The following is a 16,984-nucleotide window of genomic DNA, read 5'->3' as shown; positions in this document are numbered from 1 at the left end:
GTTCCATTCTTAGGGCGTTTATAATGTAATTGGGAGATAATATATCTAAGGATCAGTAGGAAGCCGTGCAAAATAGCATATTTCAAGTGTTATATAACTGACCCTTGAACAATGTGGGGGTGAGGGGTGCTGACTCCCCTGTGCAGCCAAAAAGCCATGTATAACTCTTGACTCCCCAAAAACTTAACAGCCTACTATTGACCTTATCAATAGCATAAAGTCAATTAACACATATTGTGTATGTTACATAGTAGTATATTCTATATTTTTACAATAAAGTATGTTAGAGAATAGATCATGTAATTAAGAAAATTATAAGGAAGATGCATTTACAGTACAGTATTTATCAAAAAAGATTCCATGTATAAGTGGACCTACGCAGTTCAAACCCATGTTGTTCAAAGGTAAATGTGAACTAGAATTCTAGGGAAGGTCTAGGAGACCAGGAAGAACTTGAGTTAGATTTCAAATGTACTTGGGTTTTGATAACTGAAAAGGAATAGAGTATCTGTGGGGGGAGGAGAGACAAGAGCAACATCAGCTCTCTGTATAATTTGGCCACATTAAGCACTAGCTACATGTAAAATATAGTGTGGACTAGCCAAAGACAATATGGGTCCCAGAAATGGATGATCAATGAATCTATATAAAAAATGGGTATAACATATAAAAACATTAGCCATAAGTAGGTATGAATATATGGCATCCCTGTGCATATCACACATAGTCAAAGCTTTCCTTATCAACCTCTACTTAACCAACTTGTCGAATTAACCAATGTCTTCATTTGTTCCCACTAATTCAGCTACCAGCTTGTCAAGAGTCAGTTGTGTTCATTCCCAAATCTTTTTAAGACTTTTATGTTTGTTATTGTAATTTTGTTATTTAATGTAATATTATATAAACTCGTGAAATATGAATAAAAAAGAGAAGTGATAGCTATGTTAAATGTTTTTGAAAGACTTGATAAAGCTGAACCACTAAAACATAATTGCTTTTGATGTGGTGTGTGTGTGTATATATATATATACATATATATATTTAATTATATATAATGAAATATTATTCAGACATTAGAAAGAAGAAAATCCTGCTATTTGCAGGAACACAGATAAAATGAGGACGTAAATGAAATCAGGCAGACAGAGAAAGACAAATACCATATGATTTCACGTTTATATATGGAATCTAGAAAAGTTGAACTCAAAGAACCAGAGTTGAATGTTGGTTGCCAAGGACTGGAGAGTGTAGGAAATATAAGAGGTTGGTCAAAGAGTATAAACTGTCAGCTTTAAGATGAATAGTTCTGGGGATCTAATGTACAGTGTGGTGATTATAGTTAATAATACTGTATCATATTCTTGAAATTTGCCAAGAGAGTAGATCTTAACTGTTCTCACCACACACGCATGCACACACACACACACACACACCACGCACACACACAAAGGTAACTAGGTGAAATAATGGATGTATTAATTAACTTGATTGCATCTATCATACACAAATGCATACACATATTAAATCATATTATACAACTTTTAAAAATCACACTGTAAAACCTAAATATATACAATTTTTATTTGTCAATCATACCTCAATAAAAGTAAGAAGAAAATCTAAAATAACCAGAAGTTTAGGAAATGCAAATAGTTGCCTGGGAAGTGGTCTTACAAATAAGATGCATGAGAGAATAAAAATTCAAAATGATCTCCATATACAGAAACATCAGGGCAAAGCCAGCTCAAATGGTAAATGTAAAATCTTATATTAGGGTTTTTTGTTGTTGTTTTTTTTTTAAGCCAATGGCACAGATATAAAGACAGAGAAAACCAGGTATGGCAAAAATCTATGGGGAAGGCAGGGGCATAAAACTGGACTTTAAAAATTGGTTACACACTCGGGTGCCTGGGTGGCTCAGTTGGTTAAGCGACTGCCTTTGGCTCGGGTCATGATCCTGGAGTCCCTGGATCGAGTCCCGCATCGGGCTCCCTGCTCGGCGGGGAGTCTGCTCCTCCCTCTGACCCTCCCCCCTCTAATGTGCTCTCTCTCATTCTCTCTCTCTCAAATAAATAAAATAAAATCTTTATAAAAAAAAAAAATTGGTTACACACTCAATATGAATTCTCTGGATTAGCTGCTATTGAACAGCCCCGTGCCCATACCCTGGGGAGATGTAAGTTTTCTAGGTTGATCGCTCAGCAGGAGGTGCTCTGGACTCATCTCCACTTGAGGCAGAGTTCAAAGGGCTGGTATTGCTTGGCTCCAGAGAGTGAGCCTAGGACAATGTCTTTACGTGTGTTCCAGATGAAGACGGCAAAGACACCTCCATGTTGTCCATATTGGACTAGGAGACCCGGTGGTTCCTTCTAGGGAAGCCAATGGCAGCGCTGGTCCTCAACATTAAGGGAAACCTTCAATGGCACTTAGGAATGATTGACAATGAAGCCAGCTGCCTCAGGGGAGTAGAGCTCTGCATTAATGGCTATACTGAAGCAGAAGTTGGATGCCTATCAGGGATGGAACAGAGGATTTCTGAACAGGAGAGCAGGTTGGACTTGGCTCAGTAACTCTGACCTAGACTCACAGTAACAAACACATTCATGCGTAGTAACCCAGTATACCTATAATATATGTACGTATGCATAGGACTTACGTGTGAGTACAAAACTGAGAAAACTTTCAAGGAAAAATATTTATCCTTACTCTATTCACTTTGCTCTTTTCTTTCTCGCCTTTTCCTTTTTTTTTTTTTAAAGCTGGTAAGAACCCACTAAATCAATCTCACCACCCACTGAAGTGTTGTGACCCATGATCTGAAAAACACTGGACTGGAAGTTGTTGTTTTTTTTTTTTTTTCCTAGAATACTTAAGTTGGAACTTTCAACTCTAAAATTCTAAGAATAAAGAAAGCAGATTTTGTCAGCCATGGCGAGAAATCTATGGCTTACTGGGTCCTACAAGCCTGTTCAACTCCAAATATGCTCTAGTACGTCATGCTCTCCGGCACTGTTTTTCAGTCTTTGAATGAGCCACAGTAAGACGTACATTGGACATTGTGACCCAGGACACACCACGCATACGCACACACACACAACTGAAACATACGTCTCATAAAATAACTCCTAGTTTTACTATGTGTGATACCCTCTGATATTCTCTCTTCTGTTCTGTTTCACTTTCAAAAAACTCTCCTACAGGACCCCTCAACTGGTCTCACTACCTTCTAATGAGTAACTACTCAGTTTGAGAATCCTTTCTCTAGAAAGTGGGAGCTGGGCTGAGGAGTGAAGCTAAGCGTGCTTCAGACATTAACTAGGAAACTGGGCTAAGAATGGTTAAATCCTGTTAGGGAAATACTTTTGAGAATGGAATTTGTTGGTGCAGAAAACAGTCCTCCAGGGGATTCAGCAGAACATCCAGAATAGCCTTGACAATAGAGGCCACTTAACTGGTCTGAGAGGGAGTGGACCAAAAGCCTAATTATAGTATGCTGGATATATGTGTGGCCTCCTTCCCTCAGTATTCGACCTATCATTCCACGGTTTAATGTTTTCGGGAGAACCTTAGATTATTTGGAGGCTCCTTTCCCAAATATTTTCCTTCATGTTATTTCTTCTAAGCATCATCTCAGAAACAGAACTAGGAAGACTCTGCTCAGGACTCGCGCACGTCTTAAATCTGATTCTAATATAACACCTTGTAATGTTGTTTTGTATTTCTGTCTTTCCTATGAGGCTGTGAGCTCATTAAGCATGCTGATTGTGTTATTCATCTTTGTGTTCCTGTGAAACTCTGGGTGATCTTTCCAAAATGCAAATACTATCAGTCTCTCTCCTGCTTAGCAGTCTCCATAGCTCCCTATTCCCTTCAGGACAAACTTGAGCTCTGTTATTATGCCTTTCTTGCTCTGAACCCGATTCACCCACCTAGCCTTATCTCTTGCCTCACAAAGCTTCAGACTTTCTAAGCAATCCCAGGAACATTTTCTTCTTGCCTCCAAGCCATCACTCAAGTAGCTTCTTGTGGCTTAACCCTTTTCATGCTATGTCTTCCCTCCCCTTTGCCTGGTCATCACCAATGTGTCCTTCTGAGCTCCTGTAAGAAGCCTTCCCAGACTCCTTCAAAACTGCATCAGATGTCAAGCTGGTATTCCTCTAGGCCCCTGGTCCCCACCCCTACCTGCAACACTCACCACTTGGGACTATGCCCTCCTCTGCCTTCCCCACTGGATTGTCCAAGCAGGGGCAGAGCTGTTTGACCCCTAAATCTCTTGTACATGCTTTGCACATAGAAGATACTCAATATGTACATGTTCGGATGAACATACACACACAGTAGGTATCTGATAACAGTTGGCTAAGATGAATTGAAATAGCTTCAAAATTTGACCTTAAGAATAACATGATGTCCTAAATCAGGAGGTAGAAAACTTCAGCCTGCTGCCTATTTTCGTAAATAAAGTTTTTTGGGGACACAGCCATGATCATTTGTTTAAGTGATGTCTATGACTGCTTTCTTGCTACAACGGCCGGATTGAGTAGTTGAGACAGGGCCCACAGAGCTGGGAAAGCACCAAATATTTACCATCTGACCCTGTGAAAAAAGTTTGCCAACCCCGATCAGAGACAACAGTCTTTACCTTTGTGCCATTTCAACCGTCTGAGGAACACTTATGAGCCTTCTCAGAAGAATATTTTTAAATGCATCAGGGCACCCGGGTGGCTCAGTTGGTTGGGCAACTGCCTTCAGCTCGGGTCATGATCCTGGAGTCCTGGGATCGAGCGGGCTCCTTTCTCAGCAGGGAATCTGCTTCTCCCTCTGACCCTCCCCTCTCTCGTGCTCTCTCTCTCTCAAATGAATAAATAAAATTTAAAAAAAATAAAAAAGCAAACGCATCAAACAAAATACTTAGGATCAAAAAGGACACCAATTACATTGAAAACAATGACCTAAACAATAAGGAATTATAATTATGGTAACAGAGACACATCTTTATTAATAGATTAAGTAACAATACCTAGCAATGGATTTAATAACTACAATTATTTCAAAGTAGTGGTAAGCATATGACTGGTACTTGGAGATATGTACAATAGTTGTAATGGGATAAGAACATATCTGTGATTCTATTAGTGACAAAGCCACAGAAATTGCTAATACTACTGTGGTTTGTTGACTACATCTATATTTGAAGAGAACATTAAATTTTAGTTGATAAGCTAAGAATGTAATTTTTGTCCAACCGAAGTCCAAGGACCCCTTGAATTCTCTCCATGGACCCCTCGGGAATCTACAGACTGTAGGTTAAACACCCTGCTCTAAGAGAAGAGACATGATCCCATAGATTATCCAGGGCAAACATAAGAGGGGAGGAGAAAACCTCACACAGAGAAGAGCCTCTAATTCCCTGTCAATTTTGCAGACTGGTTTTATGCAGGATTTGCTCTGCACTAAAATGCATTGCAGAGGAAAGTCCAAAACCACTAGTCACAGTCAAAAAAGAAAAAAAAAATGTATTATTTGACCTTCAGCTTTCAGTCTTCTTTATTTATGAATTGGTTCAACCCAACCAAATGACAAACAGATGGATAGAATGGGGTAATGATAAACTCAGCCAGCAACGTGTCCCAGGCAGGACAACTGGAGAGCACACTTTCATTTACAGTTTACAAGCGGCTCCCAATTCTGTTGCACAAGAATTCAATTTATGGGAGCTCCCATCAATCTGACCAGGGATTACATCAGGGGAGCTCATGGTAGGAAGGATGGAAGCTTTAAGGGATCGATTTGTAGAACTGTAGGTCAGACTTCTGCAAAAACATTTAGAACCACCCTTCCATTTGAGCCTATGTGGAGGAACTTGCTGGCTCCCAGAATGGCTGGGATCAGGCACCAGTCGGGATGGTGGTTCTAAGATCTTGGATTTGGAAACTAAAGATAAGAAAAAGGAATTTTTTTGTGAAGCGCCACTTGTAATATGAAATCTCAGCTGACATCAAGTGAGCCCATTCTTGCATATTTCTAATTCTGGCGGTGGTGGTAAGGAAGGCTTATACTTAAATGGCACAACTTCCTAAACACTTCCTTGAAAGGAAAGGAAGATTTTTTGGTCTTTTTCCCATTCCCATTCTTCCCTAAATTAATTAATTGTTTAAGAACAATTCTTTTTTTTTAGATTTTATTTTTTATTTATTTATTTGAGAGAGAGAGAGACAGATAGTGACAGAGATAGCAAGAAAGAGCACAAGCAGGGAGGAGAGGGAGAAGCAGACTCCCCACCGAGCAGGGAGCCTGACGTGGGGCTCGATCCCAGGACCCTGGGATCATGACCTTAGCCGAAGGCAGAGCTTAACCGACTGAGCCACCCGGGTGCCCCAAGAACAATTCTTTAAATATTTGAAGCTCTGTACTTTTGGGGGCAGGAAAACCAAAACAGGGCTACACCACTGTTAAATATTGCAGCTATTTGCCCAATTATTGTTATAAATTCTAGTAAACACTCTGAAAAAAGATGGCAATTCACTTACATATTATGAAGAGCTCTAAAACACAAGTTATAATTCAATATGAAATAAAATAACAAGGGGAACTTCCCAGTTAATCTTACATTTTGTATTATTTGAAGCGTTGCCATATACCGATATTCCTTTTATTATAAAAAACCAAAAGCAATAAATAACTTGGGATTGGAGGGGAGAAGAGGGAGATGTAAATGCAGATCCATGTTGGGTTTTGCCTGGCTCTAATTTCTGCAGTTGGCAAGGTAGATTGGTTACTGTTGTGGCCTCTGAGGTTAGTGGTTCATTGTTCCCCCTACTCCCTATTCATGTGCTAATACATTTCCATTTCCATGTGGCTCACGGTAAGGAAAAGAACCAACATAAAAAAAAACTTCCATAAGCTACCTCTCTAAGTGCTGTACAGAAAGCTTTCGTCTTCCCAAGCCTCCTCGGGTAGCCACTCTCATCATCCATACTTTACAGTGGACGAAAGTAGGGCTCAGGGAGCTTGAGGAACTTGTGCAAGGTTCCAGCTAGTTTGGGTATTCTCTAAATTCGATCCCATGACTGCCATGTCCAAATGTTCACCAGCACCTATGTGATGCGTGGTATGTTCACCCCAGGCTAGGTGCTATGTTCCACAAAGGGGAGCAAGTCAAGATGTTGCCCTCATGTTCTGGTGAGGAGGACCGAGCTCGGACAAGTAATTAACTACAGGTGTGCTGAGTGTCACAAGTAAATGTTGTAGGTGCACCTAACCTCATCTGGGGAGGAGGCAGGGGTTCAAGGAAGGCTTCCTGGAGGAGGTTCTTCAGCAGGGGTCCTGAAGGATGAACAAGAGTTAGCTAGGTGAAGAGGTAGAAGAACTATCCTGGCAGAGAAGAGCAAACATAAAGACTTCTAACCAGGAAAGGACATGGCTCTATACGAAAGCAGAAGAGCTCTATCCCCAAAGCCATAATAGTAATGGTTCACACTGATTGAGCACTTTTGTGTGCCCGGAGCTATTCTGTACATTTCGTGTGCATCAACTCATTTAATCTCACAACAACTCCATGAGGTAAACGAACTGTTATCCCCATTCTTCTGTCAGAGGCAAAGAAAAGTTAAATAATTCACCTAAGATGACACAGCTTAGAAGTGCTGGGGGGAAGGGTTGGACCAGGGAGCTAGCTCCAGATCCGGTGCATTAAACGACCAGTCTATTCTGCCTCACCTTTGTCATGAGAACAGCAGTCAGAGTCACTGGGGTTTAGACGGCAGACGGTCCAGCCTTATTTTACATATAAGGAAGCTAAGAATTGGAATTGAGCAATTTGTGCTCAAGTTTAGAGGCCAGCTCCGAGCTGTGTCTTCTGATTCCACATTTGAACTTGAAAGATGAAACCAAGAATTGGACTCTAAGTCTCAATTCTTTTTTTATTAAGTTTTTATTTTAATTCCAGTATAGTTACCATACAGTGTTTTATTAGTTTCAGGTGTACAATATAGTGATTCAACAGCCGGTGCTCATTACAACAGGGGCACACCTCAATCCCCATCACTTATTTCACCCATCTTCCCCCCACCTCCCCTCTGGTAACCATCAGTTTGTTCTCTAAAGTCTCAATTCTAAATGAGAAACTTTAACCTTCATGGGCTGTGATCTTGACCATGAGTCAAATCACATCATCCCTTAAAACTACTCAAGGAAGATCCATAATCCATTCAGCTTCTATTCTGAATCCCAGATTTCATCTTCATTTTAGTAACAGTCTTTACAAGGTAACTTCCTGTGAGCAAACTAATTAAATTCATTTGTTACTTGCTGATTAAGGAAGAGTCTTTGATGGGATGGAAAGACAGATGACTTTGACAAAAATATCAGTTTGTGAAATAATTTTAAAAACCCGCCCAAGTGTGTATGACCTTAAGATTCTCAAGTGAAACCAATCGGTAGGCACTGCAATCAGCTTAGAAGCAGCCCTGTGTGAAGATGAATTTTGCAAGTCTTATTATGGAAGGCATCTGCAAGGGACCAGGGAATTACTTAAGCAGAAGGGTGTGAAAGGGAAAAGAGGAGACGCACTGCTTTTTCTCCTTTATTAATATAACTGTGACTGAGATCAACATTTCTTGGCCAGTGTCCTTAATACATACACAGAAATATTTTGAACTTTCACATGGACTACAAATAAACCATTGGTGGACTTTTTTATTAAAAAGAGCCACTATCTTAAATTCCAAATGTGGAATTTAAGAAACAAAACAAACGAGCAAAGGGGGAAAAAAGAGAGAGAGAGGCTGACCAAGAAACAGACTCATAACTACAGAGAACTGATAGTTGCCAGAGGGGTGGTGGGTGGGTGGTTGGGTTAGGTGGGTGACAGGGATGAAGGAGGGCACTTGTGATGAGCACCGGGTGATGTATGGAAGTGTTGAATCACTATATTGTACACCTGAAATGAATAGTACACTTATGTTAATGAATTGGAATTTGAATAAAAACTTAAAAAAAACAGCCACTGAAAGCTTTAATCTACCCTTTCCAGCAATTGCCAATGCAAAGCTCAAGCAATCTTAACCCATCAGGTCACACTTATAGAAAAACTATACTTAAGTTAAATGAAAACTTTAACCAACTTGATAGATAGCACATGTGGGACATGGCACTCCAGTGGGAACATCAGAGGTAAGGAATACTTTTCCAGGCCTTTGGTTTTCATTGCCACCATAGTATTTATTTTTTGCTTAAGAGAAAGGCACTTACCCTGGGGAAATTCTTAGGCAGAAGGAGGAAAGTTTCTCAGATATTTATAGCCAAAATATTTCAAATCATAGGTAGCTATATTTATGCTTGGTTCTTATTTTAATAAACAGTAAGTATTGCTGCCCCCAAAGAAATTTTCAGTATCACTTTAGAAAAAAAAAAAAATTCTCCTTCACCTCAAATGCAGGGCTTTTCTGTTTTAAAAAAGCAGGTAAAAGTTTTAAAAAACACTGCAAAATACCTTACAGCGTATAGGCTTACTTAGAATCTGCCTCTTCAAATCTTTTCTACACTGATTAAAAATTAAAAAAATCTACTCTTAGTGAAGAAGCGAATAAATAGCCCCCAGGCCAACTCTGGGGGAGATCAGATTATGTTCATCTAAAGCTTCATCCTCCCCGAGCCAGAGACCAAGTCACTGAGAGCACCCCTTCAGGGGGGTCACCCTATGGATGTCCTCCATTTTGGGGAGGCAGAAGCTGGATGAGAAATAAAAAATTTGCTTGGTCTTAAGCCCATGACTCAAGAGAGCACCATAAATACATAATGTCCACCTGAAATACCAATGAAACTAGCAAATACGCAGTCATTACCCCCATACTCTGGTCCAGTATAATTTCTCTGGTTAATCTTTTATTAGCCAGTTAAAAACCTCTTTAAAAGCTTTTTAGACAATTTCTTAACAATGCCTTTGATACCATCACCCTCACTGAATAAGAAGAACAACTGATGTATAAGCTCCTACCAAGGCAGAGAGAGGGAGGAGAAGCTCATCTTCCAGAGACAGGACTTACAGGAGAACTTCCCATTAAGAGGGTTGAAATCTGAGGATAACTTCTGGCGGGAATGTGATTTCTACAATTTCAGAGTCTTGGCTTGCCAGCCTGTCTCTTGGCTATAACTAGAAACTTCAGGCTCACACAAAGACCTGTCCCTGGTGTTTGTGCACACAGGAGGTATCTGGGCAAAAGGAATTCAATATTAACATTAAGCAGACCTTTCCGGGGAGAATAGAATAATGACTAAAGACCCCCAAAAGCTTTTCACACTGATTGCAGTTTCTGATTTAGAGCTCAGAAAGCTCTCTCTGAAGATATCCTGGAGTACTCACTGGAATGGGATAGGCTCTGAGACGTTTACAGATGAACGTGGGGATTTATTCTGTGGCCAAACATTCAATACCACAACAAGCTGTGAAAGCTTTCATTCTGGAAGAGCAAACAGCAGCCTAAGATGAGGCTTCAAGGTTCCTTCCCAGCAGGGCTCTGGGCGGGGGCTGAGTCTACACTTCTACCATCTCAGGAGTGGATCACGGACATGAAAGGGATGTAGGGTTTCACAAAAAGAGCACTGGGCTGGAAGTCAGGAGACTTCTGATCTTGATTCTGTCCCCAACCTGTCATTTTACCTTGGCAAAGCAACTTAAGCAATTGAGCCTCAATTGCTTTCTTTGTAAAAGGGAAAACGTGGTGTGGAGGGAAGAAAACAAACAGGCGTTAAATGCCTATGATGTAGAAACACTTTGTAAAGACTGTAGCCAACAATTCTGCAATGAGGGTTATAGCAGCTTGCTATTACAGATGAGGACATGGAGGTTCTGAGGTAAAATCATTTGACCAGAGTTAGATATTCTGGAAGAGATAATGGAGGCAGAGATCCTAGCATGGGGGCTGGAAACGGGGGCAGCTCCCCATTCCACCATGTTCCAAATAGAACTCCAAGATGTCCAAGAACTCTAAATTCAAAGTTAGCTTTCCAGAACACTGTAAAGTTATATTTGTCAAGATAAACAGATTTTTTAAAAAATTAAGTTTTTTAGAATGGTATATAATTTTTAAATGTCAATACATAAAAATCTGGGACCTGAGCCCTCAAATGTTAGAGACTGTTCTGAATGCTAAAGAAGTGCATTTTTCTTGGTGAAGAAGTATAATTATTAAATGTAGGTACATAACACCCATGTGTACCATACACTCTTGTAGGTTTTAACATCTACAAAGCTCTTTCTCCTGTGTGATTGCAGCTGATCCTCCTGACCACATGCCATATATTGCAGATAAGGACTGGCAGTCAATGCCTGTGGGGCCCACATCACCCCCCTTTGCTCCACTTTTGGTTTCAGCAGCAGCTGCTATGTGGAAAGTTTCACGTGAGCTCAGATTGGCCTTGTAGAGCTGCATCCGACCTCAATCACATGCTGTGCTCACAATCATACCTCCTTCTAGCCCCGGGGACCCGTCCTTAATCTAAACGCCAGCAGAGCCTAGAAGTGTGGGAAGTCAGACCCCTGAAGGATACTCTCAATCAGCTGAGGAGAACAGGAGCCCATGGGTAATGGTTCCTGTCCTTTGGATAGGCAAATTTGAGAGGAATTCTGCATACTTCAGGGAGAGCTCAGTGAAATCAAACCCCCGTAGAAGACCCTGGTGACTGTAGAAGTGACTTGGGAGACATAGTTATACATCCTCCTTCCCTGTCTCCCTCTCCCCACCTTCTCATTCCTGCTTCCAAATCAAATAACCGACTTGCACTCAAGCCCTTGTCTCAGGCCAGCCTGTGGGGGGACCCCAAACTCTGAGAGGCACTGAGGTTTCAGGGCAGGAAGTGACTCGCGCAAGGCCCAGGGCCAGCAGGTGGTGGTGGCAGAGTTTTCTTCCTGTTCTTCTGGTTCTAAACTCAATGAATCCCTTTCATCGTCCACATTCAGTGGTGCACACAGGTTAAGAAGCTGCAATTTCTAACTTTTGCCAATATGCAAGGCTTAAAACCAGTTTTCAAAATACATGTTTTAGCACAAAATTAAAAATAAATGATAACCATCATCTTTGCTGGGGGTTACACAGATAGTCTGCTGGGCTACCATGAAAAATTTTGCATTTCCCCAAATTTCCAAGTATTACATTTTGCTTTGCTGGTGCTAGACAAGTGCATTAGAAATGTCAAGTTTCACGCAGAGTTTTAGGGATGAGCAAGCTGAAGTTTTAGGACTTGCAGTGTTTCATGTTTAACTACTACTGGAAGCAGGATTAGAATCTTTTCTATCCCAGGCACACTCCAGCTTTGCCTACCAAATTTGTTCAATGGCGGGTTTGTAGATTATCCTCAATGATGAGCACCGGTCTGGAGCTTTGCAGTGAGCATCTTTATTCCCCCTCATTTTCCCAGCATCTGTTCTTCCCTTTTTCTTTAATAGCACCACAATTTTCCTTGGATGAACCAACCCTTCTGAACTCCCTCAATCCATGTACTTCAGGGGTAAATGAACCACCAGGCCTTAGTTCCAGAGCTCAGAATATGAACAAATGCCTGATCAATTAGTGTAGCCTCTTCCCTGGCCACAGTGATTGGCTCAGAGACGAGGAACCCAAGCCTGGCCATTAGAGTGGACAATGAGACTCCAATGGGTCCACTGAGAAATATCCACTCTTTTCCAGTGGGGAGTTAGGCTAGTAGATGGCAAGTCTTCGGTGCCTGGCGGCCATCTTGCCACCACACCAGAAAAGCCTGCTTGAAAATGTAGCCAATAAAGGGGAAAGCAGGGGACAGAGATGGATGGAGACAAATGGCTGCTTTGGCACAGATGAGCTCTTCCCTGAACCTAGATTTGCCTGGGACTTGAGAGTCCCAGGAGCCACTACATTACTGCCTCATCTTCCAGCCTTCTGCCACCTGCAAGTCAACAAATCCTGCCTGAAATAAGCCCTGTCCTCGAGCATTAAAGGGACTCAGTGTAGCACTTCTCTGAAGAAACACGTATCTATTTTCCACCACGGAGGAGGAGGCAAGGAAGTCAAGCCACAGAGCAGGGCTAATCAAAATCCTGGCAGAATCATTTGGTCCCAGCTTCAGAGAGCCTAAGGAATGGGGTGCTGAACTAGTCTCTTTATGAATCCATGAAGCAGCAGGCCTTAGACAAATGCCACCACGTTTAATGGAGGGAACACTAACTCCACAGACGTCGTGTGCATCAGCCTGGTGCTTCGGTTCTCACTCCAACTGCAGCTGGAGTTCAGAGGAGAGACCTTAGGTTGGGAATTCCTTTTACTTGGTGTGTGCATGTATGTGTGTGAATGTGTGTGTGGGGGGGGATGTGTGCATTGTTTTTGTTTTGTTTTGTTTTGTTTGTGTATTTTTGCTTATAATTACATAGTGGCATTGAGAATCCATGTTTTCCTATCTGTAAGCTTTTGTTAGAATTCCTCATCCCTCTTCTACCCTCTGATAAGCTGAATAATGAGAACTGGAGAGGTAGATGAGAGAAAAAAAGCAGAAACCAAACCAAGACACCTGCCCCACAGCAATAAGGATGCGGAGGAAACAATGATTTATATTTGTTTTCCCCCTCCCTCAAGAAAAATCACCATCAAATATTTACTTCAAGTATACTGTTCCAAAGCCAGGGAGACAAGTTTCAAGCTTGAAATGTGGGCAGGATTGTTGGCAATGATGCCTCGGGAGTTTTCAGAGCCTAGGACAGTCCTGATGGTGGAAGAAATGAGGAAGAGGTAAGGTGAGTGTCAGGTTTACCAGATGACCCGGCTCTGAAGAGGTGTGGGGGCAGGTGCTGGCCCAGGGACAGAGTATAAATATAGGTCTTTAAGCCTTTGTCATCTCTTAAACACACATGCAGAGGAGACGACACTCAATGCAGTATTCTGTCATGCTTGGAATACCTGAGGTTGATACATATGGCTTTTGAGTGTGACACACAAACTTACCTGATGAATTCTACAGAATAGTACTGAATGGGGGAGCTTCCTTCACTCTTTCCAGGTTTCCAAGACAGGGCCACCTCAGAATCAGAGACCACAGTGACATGAGGCTGCTGGGGCGCTGTCGGAGGCAGGCAGGAATCTAGGCGGGACAGCAAACACCTAGAGTTGGCTGTGGTCTTGTTGCTGGGGATGTTTAATATATAAAAAGCACGTGTGCTTCCTACAGCCTAAACATCTCTATTCAGAATAGTCTCCAAATCCAAGCCAAACAAACACAAAAAAATAATCACAACTGGATTTGCCATGTAAGGTTTGAGATAATGAGAGCTGGTCTTCCCTCCTTCCCTCAATGCCCTGGCTGAAACTCTAACTAAATTAAGACATCATTGGCCCTGGGACACACAATGGTGCATACCCTTTAAAACCCTCAACTACACTCCCACCTCCTAGTAACCTTTCATCTGTTTGCATGTTAGAATTGACACCTGCGAGGAAAATGAAATGCATAGCATTACTGTCACTCATGTTCAATTCTTGTGTGTGTGTGTGTGTTTGTGCTCGTGTGTGTGTGTGTGTGTGTTGCCCCAACCATCAGAATGCATACCAATGGTAGGATGTTTGGGACATGCCCTCATGCCCTCATGTGTAAAGATGGAAGACTCACCCACAATCCTATCACCCCAAGGAAACTGCTGTTACTATTTTCATATCCAGACTTTCACATCTCCCAGCCTTTACTTATACTATTGCTTATGCCAGAAACATTTTTCTTGCTGTCTCTCCTAGAGGAATCTTATGTAGTTTTCAAACTTCGGGCCAAAAATATTGATCTTTCTAAAACCTTCCCTGCACCTTGGGATGGAGGAGTGCTCCCTTCTGAGTGCTCCAGAGCCTGCTGCACAGACCTCAGATGCCCTGGAGCTGCTCATCTACTATTTGCTTCTCCCTCCACAATGAGCTTGTGAGCAATGATGATGGAGCCACCTTTGTCCCCCAGTGTCCAGCACAGTGTCACCTCAATGAGCCTTTGTTGGGTTCCCTTTGCCTATAAAATCTCCTCTCTCACTCCCCTTCCTCCCCTTCCTGATTCCCACTTACTGGTCAGACCTTCACTTAGTAGTCATCCCCCAGGGAATTCTTACCTCACCCCTACATGGGATCTCCCTTTACATGTTCTTACAGCACTAGATAGCATTTACCAGAATCCGTGACTACACCTTAACTAGGTAATGTCTTGACCCACCCCACTAAGTTCTGAGAGGACAAAGGTGTGCCTGTTTTGGTTCACCACCAGAGCCTTGCACGGTGCCTGGCACATAGTAGGTCCTCACTGATATATACTGAATGAAGGGATAAATGAATAGCACCCATTGCTTTCCCACTCTTAATGAATTGAACCCATCTTACCTTGGGGCAAAGTGGTAACATGCCGAGGGGAGCTAAGCCGCCCTTTGCCACTCTGGCTGTAAGCTGCTATGCTCACTTGATATTCAGTGCCTGGTTTCAAATCTCCAATCACTTCCTCCTGTCAATGACCAAACCGGAAATGTGTCAATGACCAGAAGTTCTTTTTGAGCAAACCAGACAATTTCCAGAAGGGTTGCACCTCGAGGCCCCTGTGAAACTTCTTGGGACAGAGATTATTTTGCTTTCTCTAGGATTGGCCAAGTTTTAAAATTTGCAAAGAGGAAAACACCATCACGTATTTCCCACAACTAGAGAATTACCCTTTATTGGCATCTATACACTGTTCTAGAACTGAGACTCAGTCACCCTATCAGATTTTGCTTTTAACATTTGAGTTCCTTGATCAGAGTACTGGACTGCTAAAATTCAGGTAATAATCTTTTCCAGGGCTGGAATCCACCAGTTTTTTCTCTCCGTTTGCATGTCACAAATGCTCAGAGACTAGCCACAACAGCAAACTGAGGTCTTGAGTTGTACCAATAAAGTAGGGACTCAAATTTGGTTCTCAAATTTTAAACTGCATCAGAATCACCAGGAGGGCTTCTTAAATTGCTGGGCCTGCCTCCCGGGGTTGCTGATTCAGTATATTTAGGAAGGGGCCCAAGATTTTGCATTTCTAAGAAGTTTCCAAGTACTGCTGCTGGTCTAGGGACCCCAAATTGATGAAGGATGTATATGAGCTTCACCTGCACAGTATCACTGACCAGAAGGCCCCAGCTGAAGAAGACTTGCTCCACTTCAGGCTTTGTTAAAAGCAGTATGCCCCTGGGGCTATACAGTGCTAACTAGTAAGTGGGGGTCTGGCTCCCACTGGTCCCAGCACACTACAGTGGAAAGGACACAGGCTTTGGAATCAATTAGTCATAGGCTTGAATCCTGATTCTGCCACTTATTGCTATCTGTGGCCTTGAAATTAAATCCCCTGAGTCTCGGTTTCTTCCTCTGTAAAATGGAGATGATATAGAACTATCTTGCATAGCTGTAATATTTGGGATAATGTGTGTAAAGAACTCAAGAAATGGGTTGTCATGATTACTGTCTTGGTGAGTCCCCTCCTCTTCCCTGCTTACCTAGTTTCCACTGCTCCTCCGAGGCCCAAACCTTCCCCGGGACTCCTGACCACCGAGACCTGATCTTACCCTACCAAGGTTGTGCCACTAATTTAGTACTTTTATATATTACAAAGTATGTATTACTACTTCTCCTATGGGACTGTAAGCCCCTTGAGAGCAGGGATCCTGTCTTGTACTTCTTCAAAACCTTCTCTGCAGATGATCAAATATTCACCGTTGCTAAGGAGAATTCACCTGCTGATCAACAAAACTTTTTTTTTTTTTTTAAAGATTTTATTTATTTATTTGAGAGAGTGAGAGAGAGAGAGAGTACATGAGAGGGAGGAGGGTCAGAGGGAGAAGCAGACTCCCCGCCGAGCAGGGAGCCCGATGCGGGACTCGATCCCGGGACTCCAGGATCATGACCTGAGCCGAAGGCAGTAGCTTAACCAACTGAGCCACCCAGGTGCCCCTGATCAACAAAACTTTTTAAAAGGA

General features: G+C 42.1%; 1 protein-coding gene across 1 annotated transcript in view; it reads right to left on the bottom strand.

The window, feature by feature from the left end:
* The window catches only part of EGFLAM (EGF like, fibronectin type III and laminin G domains), a 158,996-nt gene that overhangs the window by 77,754 nt on the left and 64,258 nt on the right, over nucleotides 1-16,984 (bottom strand). The window contains exons 5-6 of the mRNA XM_081825792.1: nucleotides 15,375-15,492; nucleotides 13,971-14,106 (exon numbers count right to left, since the gene is read on the bottom strand). Coding sequence (XP_081681918.1) covers nucleotides 13,971-14,106; nucleotides 15,375-15,492 — 254 coding nt within the window. The remainder of the gene's footprint in view (nucleotides 1-13,970; nucleotides 14,107-15,374; nucleotides 15,493-16,984) is intronic.

This window comes from Leptonychotes weddellii, chromosome 7, assembly GCF_054177405.1.
Source record: "Leptonychotes weddellii isolate Sample4059 chromosome 7, ASM5417740v2, whole genome shotgun sequence".
Taxonomy (NCBI): domain Eukaryota; kingdom Metazoa; phylum Chordata; class Mammalia; order Carnivora; family Phocidae; genus Leptonychotes; species Leptonychotes weddellii.
Note: the sequence above shows the minus strand (reverse complement) of the source record. Positions and strands in the feature narration are given on the sequence as shown.